This window comes from Austrofundulus limnaeus, unplaced genomic scaffold, assembly GCF_001266775.1.
Source record: "Austrofundulus limnaeus strain Quisiro unplaced genomic scaffold, Austrofundulus_limnaeus-1.0 Scaffold64, whole genome shotgun sequence".
NCBI lineage: Eukaryota > Metazoa > Chordata > Actinopteri > Cyprinodontiformes > Rivulidae > Austrofundulus > Austrofundulus limnaeus.
The window spans coordinates 1541500-1548466 of record NW_013952466.1 but is presented as its reverse complement, the minus strand read 5'-3'; the positions used below and the strand labels follow the sequence as shown (position 1 = coordinate 1548466).

Below are 6967 nucleotides of genomic sequence, written 5' to 3'. Positions count from 1 at the left end.
TTTATTAAATAAAGTCTAATGTTACAACTAATCATGGATCCCTTTAAAGAAGAAAACTGAACTTCTTTTCCACTCACCTTTTTATTACTTTTAAAACTGAGCTGCACAAACRGACCATCCGAAGTTGGTCAGAAATTTAGAAATAATCTGAAAGCATCAGCTGATCTTTGGAAATGCTCGAGGAAGGAGATTTGCTTGTTAGCACTTTGCATTATCCGGAGTAATTGCTTCCTACTGCAGCGTAGTGTTACGGTTTTGTTTCGGGGAAAGACTGCTTGAGGTTAATGGTTAACACACGAAAGCTTCSGGTTTGTAGAAGTTATGTCTGAGTGAGCCTTCAGGTGTGTGCCTGAGCTGATCTCAGTGTTGGGTTCACGGAGGCCGGGTGTGATGAGTGAACAGGTCAGGCCGGGTCAGACCTTTGACCCTGTACCTAATAAAGCATCACCTTACATAATACTGCCAACGGTCAACAAACACTAAACATGACCTCCTGATGCAACCCAGAGCATAACCAGCAGCCTGCCTGTAGGCAGGATTTTCATTGTTTCCTTCTGGAACTCGAACCCTCACGTCTGGACATTTTGTCTCTTTAACCTCGGTCCATGGGAGAAACCAAAACTCTGGTTTGTGCAATTATTTTAAGCGGAGATGCACCAGTTGATTTACTGATGACCAGAATTTGGCAGTTTTTCTTTTGACTGATTTGAGTGGTCCATTTGATACTCAAATGTCTTATTTTTTTATCTGGTCAGTGAACACACCACAGCTAAGTTGCTTCTATAACTAGGTTCGTCACAATAACAAATTTTTCTGGGCAGTCAATTGTCTCAGAAATGATTGCGATAAATGAAAATATTGTTTAGAGACCATTTTAAACGACGTGCTTACGAAGTTATGAAATTTACGTACGTAAAAAAAAAAAAGTTACGAGCTGACCCGGGCCGGAGATTGTAAAAACAACGCACAACAGGGTTGGGCAAGATCGCACCGTTTGTAATTAATTGTCAGAAAATCTTTAATCCGTTATTTTTTGGCATTTGACGACTAATTTGATGAATACTGGGATTACCCCGGTCAGTCCGCTCGATGCTCCTCTCCGCTTTAAATATGACAAACATCTTTTAAAAACGTGCTGTAATTTATTTATCATAACTCCGGTTTTACTTGGTATCAACACAATTTAAAAATTGATGTATAGCCTGAAGTCTGTACTTTTGACACAGTTTAAAACAGATTTTTACGAAGATGAAATCTTTCCCGCTAGAGTGATTTAAATTGGGCATGTGACTCGGACATGCAAGCGTTATCGGCTAAATACCACAATTAATCGTGATTATTATTACTATTTTTTTTTTTGCCGATATTGCCCAACCCTTCTGCTGAAGCTGTAAAATTGCTTCCCACCTCCTGTTTCCAAGCTGGCACAATTTATTCTCTATGAATCTTCCTCCGGCTTCATAAACTGCGGAAAATATCAACCTCATTTTAATTTCTTTTATATTTATTTATAATTGATTGATTAATCTAAAAATAGCTTTCACTGAGTGAGACCTAATGTTGAGAGCTCAGCAGACAGTTAGGTTTCACTTTCACCCGAGAGCCTGCAGGAGTCATGGGCGGGGTGTGTGGGGAGGGGTGGGGGTGGGGAGGTGTGCTTCGTGATGTGGAAGTTCGGCTTAAAGACACGTCCCAGGGGCGTTTCTGGTCCCCACCTGTTGTTTTGCTCCTCAACTTCCTAAAAACGCTGCAGGATTTCTCAAACATGCATGGATGAGTCAAGGCAAGGCTTTGGGCATGTTTTTTTTTTATGAGAGTATAACATTATAACAAGATATAAAACTCAAAAAAGTTGATTTTACACGATATTGCCCGTTTAAAACCGGTAAATGTTTTTCTGCTTGCATGGACATTAATGGGTGAATAATTAAAAAAGAAAGTGAACCAGCCGACTGAAAATAAACAAACCGAAGAGGATCAATAAGGAATGCTTTTTCTTTCGTCTTTCTGTGGCTGAAGAGTTGCAGGTGATGAAATGATTACTGGGTGTGTTTGTGCATGTCGACGACAGCCTGGTGCTCTGCGGTGCTGCCCAGTTTCAGGCTGGTTGGAAACCTGTTACTGAGCCGCCATTAGAGCACTTTGTTTTTTTTTCTGAGAAATAATCCCGTATGCGAGCATGGCACCTCATTTGTGTGTGTGTACGCTTTAATTGCGCTTTTGGTCAGGTTGGCAACTTTTACTCGCCTGCAGGAACAGATACCGTCAGAGCTCTGATGGAGACAGACAAGCAGGAGACATTTAATAAAAGGGAGCACAAAGGCAGATGGTATGTGTGATCCCTTCAAGCCTGAATATATTTGTGCCATCTTTGCCAGTATTGCAACACAAAGATTAGTATGATTTGCAAAGGAGGGCCTTTATTTTCCAGGGGATCAGTTTTGTTGATTTGGTTCGTGAAGCATCAAATTTTTGTGCTGTGCAGCCAACTGTTCAGTTTGTGTTGCAGTGAAACAAAAAAAAGTGTCTAAATCGGGTGGGCAATCCTGTTCTTTGAGGGCTTCTGTCCTGCGTGTTTAACTTATTTATGCTCCAACTTCCTGATTTGAATGAACGGGCGATTATCAAGCTGCTATAGAACTTGAAGAGGCAGTTTAATCACTGAGTCAGGTGTGTTGGAGCAGGATAGAGGCCCTCAAGGACCAGGATTGCCCACCCCTGTAATCTAAATGCTTCCTACACACAATACAATCTGTTCCTCACATCTGCTGATCTGACTTCTTTCTCATCCCACCTTTCACTTTTGTTTTGCGGGGCAGATACCTGAGGTTTTGTTAAATTACCATCCACAGTCATCTTGGCACACATCCGTAATGGAGGTGATTAAAGCTGTGATAAGACTGTAGGTTAAATCCACCTGAGCGTACCGATGTTTCAGCTTGTTAAATTTGTTTCCCAACAACAGTTTAAACTATTAAAGAACCAACCAAACCCAAAATATCAACAATAGGCTGAGACTCCAAGTTAAAAAGGGGCTAATCAATGATTTTAAATAGCTTTCTAAGGCTTATTTTAGATTTTCGTCTTTATAAAACTCTTTGATTAGAGGATAATTCAAATCTACATGCTAAATGTTTGGTCGTTTTAGCTGAAGAAGGTGTGCCTATGCTGTTGGAAAGCTAAGGATGACTCACTTCTCACATTTCTTAAAAAGCTTTAGTTTGTTTGGACTTCTGTCACATTGTGATTTATTGTCGTTTGTTCAACCCAGTGTAAAGCCGAGGTAAGTAAAGTTTAAAACTCACTGAACTAATGTCACCAAAAAGAGTAAACGATCCAAGATGTCAGCTCTACCGTTTACTGACTCCTCTTTGTTTTTGTCTCTGCAGGACTACTTGGAGTGCATCAGTAACCAGTCTCGACTGGCCTTGAGCTCCGAGGATAAAGGTTCACTTTTTGGCAACATCCGTGACATCTACCACTTTAACAGGTACAGCATACCCTGAGCTGCGTAAAAAGTATGTTTTCATGAAGCTAAAGTGCATTTTTTACTGATGATATTGGACATTTGTTCATTCTTGACGTCTTAGTAAGTGATTGCTTTGCCTTTCTGTGAAGCTTTTCACTTAAAACCTCCAAATGGGATCTCATAAGTCAAGGTAAAAAAAAATCATTAGGGGTGTAAGAAAATATAGATACTCTAACATATCACAATATTTCACTTGCTGATACCGTATTGATTCTTTAAAGCAGTGGTTCCCAACCTTTTTAGACTTGTGCACCCCCTGAGCCATTTTCTCACACCCCTAGTACCCCCTCAGTCAAACGTAATGATGATTCTCCAAAACTATAATGTATAACAATTAATTATTAAATGAAAATTATTTATTTGATCCCCTTAACATTTAATTTTCAGGCAACATAAAGATAAATATGTTGTCTTGAAAATGAATAAGTAGTTAAAAGAATAGACCAAGTAACGGCAGGTACAGGAAGCAGCAGCATCCAAAATACCTCAGAAACTCACCCAAAATTGCAAATTCTGTGAGATTCTGCATTTTATACTGGATTCTATTTTGTTTAGTCAATTCCGGGATTCTGTCTACATTTTTCGCATTGAGAAAATCATAGAGCCCTACATATCTCAGTCCTATTTTTATCAATTATTTTTTTTACACACATGGGAAATGTTTCCACGTACCCCCCTGTAAYATGCTCGTGTACCACTGGGAGTACACGTACCCCTGGTTGGGAATCACTGCTTTAAAGCACTGTATCAATATTTAATTAGGGATTAAAATGTCATTTTTCATGCCAGTGGTTCATTCTTGGGTTGTATTTTGGCCTTTGATTGCCATTTGGGAGCAGTCTGCCATCCCATTGGTTCCTCCGCTCCTGAGGATCCTGAGAGTAAAATGCTAGCTCAAACRTTAGCATTGTGAGTAAACGTTAGCACCAAGTACCGATGGCTGTACCTGAGCAGATTAGACCGGCCCCCGCTGCCTTTAAAGCATAGGTAGGGTTGCCAATTCTCCCGTATTTGAGGGTATTTTAAACCAAATTAAAGTCTCCTGTGTAGGATGCTGTTTCTCCAATATTCTGACTGCCACCATCAGAGGTCCCCAGCTGAAGGGGGTCCTTGAGGGACGGTAGAGAAGTGGCCAAATGCAACAACCATATGAAACAGTGAGAGCATTGAAGTGACTGGCATACTCGTGCTACCCTCTTAATATGCCCCATGACAGAAACAGAGTGTAGCAGCTTCGCTTCATCTCTTTACTAAACTTTAGCACCAGATATAGGTTATTGTTAGTGTGGTGGGTGACCATATTATTATAAAAAATCAATATTATGAATATAAAAGCTGTCACAAATATATTATCCAAGGGCATCGATCAGTCCTCCCTGCATTGTCTCCAAATTATTCAAAATGCTGCAGCCCAACTTTTAACTGGTACACAGAAACATGAGCATATTGAGCATTGATTTTAAGAGTTTATTGCTAGTTTTTAAAGTTTTGAATGGCCTTGCTCCAACCTATCTTCAAGATCTTTTGCATGTTAAGTCTTCATTTAGAACACTGAGGGTCAAACAACCAGATGCTTCTAGATCAGGGGTGCCCAAAAGTTTTCCCTGAGAGGGCAATTTTGGCCCGCGGGCCCCACTTTGGGCACCTCTGTTCTAGATGTTTCAAGATCCAGATTTACATGTAATAAATAATGTAATGTGATCGTGCTTTTGCTGTGTCTGCTCCCGATCTGTGGAACAACTTGCCCTTTCATATTAGAGCTGCTCACAGCTTGGAAAACTTCAGAGTGCTTCTCAAGACTCACTTTTATTCAATGGTATTTAATTAAAGTAAGGCCTGGCATTGTAATTTATCTGTTCTTACTMTTATTGRTTGTAATTTATTATGTATTTTAGCAATTATTGTGGTTTTGTGATATTTGTGGATTGCTGTACAGCACTTTGGTGCARCAATTAGCTGTTTTTAAAAGTGCTTTATAAATAAAGTTGACATTGGCTCAACCATTGAAAACATGGATGAATTTAGAAATGTGAAACATATAAAACACATAAAATTAGATTTTTTTGGAGAGAAAAAAGACCATGTATTGCAATATATCCCCTTGCTTACAGGATCTCTATGTATCGCGATATATCATCTCGTCACTGCTTTGTTATAAAATGTCCCATATCACAAAATTCTTGCCAATACACAGCCCTGCTAAATATATTTGCCACCARTTACTAAACATTTTGTTATAATGGATAAAAAAGCAAAATGAAGCAGTTGCTTATGTCCAGCTAATGGTTAAACTGGACTAAGCCACTTGTTCATTTCTGCTAAGAGTTTTCCTGCGGCCGTCAGGTCTGTGGTTTCCCCACCCAGTACCTCTTCAAACTGTGCGCCTCTGACTTCTATATCCAGACGATGTGGCCTGTTGAGCATCATTTATGGTAATCTGGAGACAAACATTTCCTCCCACCTATTCATTTCTCTGCAGCTGCACCCAGACAAACCAGCTAATAAAAGGAAGCATAAAAAAGCAGTTTAAAGTGGTCACAGTGACCTCACGCTTCAGCCACGAAACAATAACTTCAGCAGCAGCCGTTTTCCACAGTGTGCTCTTAAAACACGCATGCACATCTACACATGGGAGCTGGCTGTATGAAKTCATGGAAGTTTCCTTTTTGTTCAGGGCCGAGTGCCCTGAGACCCAGTTTATGTACTCAGAGTGGCTCTTCCTCCTAAACTCCACCATTTTGAATTTTCAGGTTTTTTCAACCAGGAAGGAAGAGAAATCAGATCTTGTGGTATTTGTTCACAACTTGTCAATTTACGGACTTCTGTGATGTTTGTTTCAGAGACTTGCTTCATGACCTTGAGAAGTGCAATGCAGACCCTGTGGCCATAGCAGAGTGCTTCGTGTCCAAGGTAAAGATGATCTTATGTGTCCACTTCATTACACTGGAGACTAATTACGTTTAATTAAGCATTTGCTTTTTTAAGTGTGACTCTGTAACCTTTTACTTATCGTATTTATTCAAGTATAATACGTAAAATTTAATCCATAAAATCACCCATAAATTTGGGGTGTAGTATTATACTCGGATAAATATTTTTACTTATGTATTTTAACTGAAATATCGGTTTCATTCAGGCTGGAAATGAGACCGCATCGTAAAAAGCATTTGAAACGAGCTTACCTCTGACACTCTTCTGTGCTTCAGAGCGAGATAATAACAGATCCAGGCAGGCGACATGATGTGAAAAAAAGAGGGAAAAGTAGTCCTGCAGCTTAGTAATGATAACGAACTAATGATGCGTGTAACCGGGCTGCTCCTCGAACAACAGCAAACACATGTTCGTCTGTAATGGCTGCCGTCTACCGGTGTTCTGAAAAAGTTTTTATCCCTGAAAAACGTTTCCCCACCAGAGGGGGCGCTTACGAGTAGGAAGTAA

The 6967-nt window shown here is 39.9% G+C and overlaps 1 protein-coding gene across 1 annotated transcript in view; it reads left to right on the top strand.

Annotated features, from left to right (window-relative positions):
• LOC106518627 (pleckstrin homology domain-containing family G member 1) overlaps positions 1-6967 on the top strand; it is a gene marked incomplete at its 3' end in the record, with an annotated part of 44958 nt that overhangs the window by 20756 nt on the left and 17235 nt on the right. Inside the window, 2 exon segments of the mRNA XM_014009990.1 lie at positions 3390-3490; positions 6370-6439. Coding sequence (XP_013865444.1) covers positions 3390-3490; positions 6370-6439 — 171 coding nt within the window.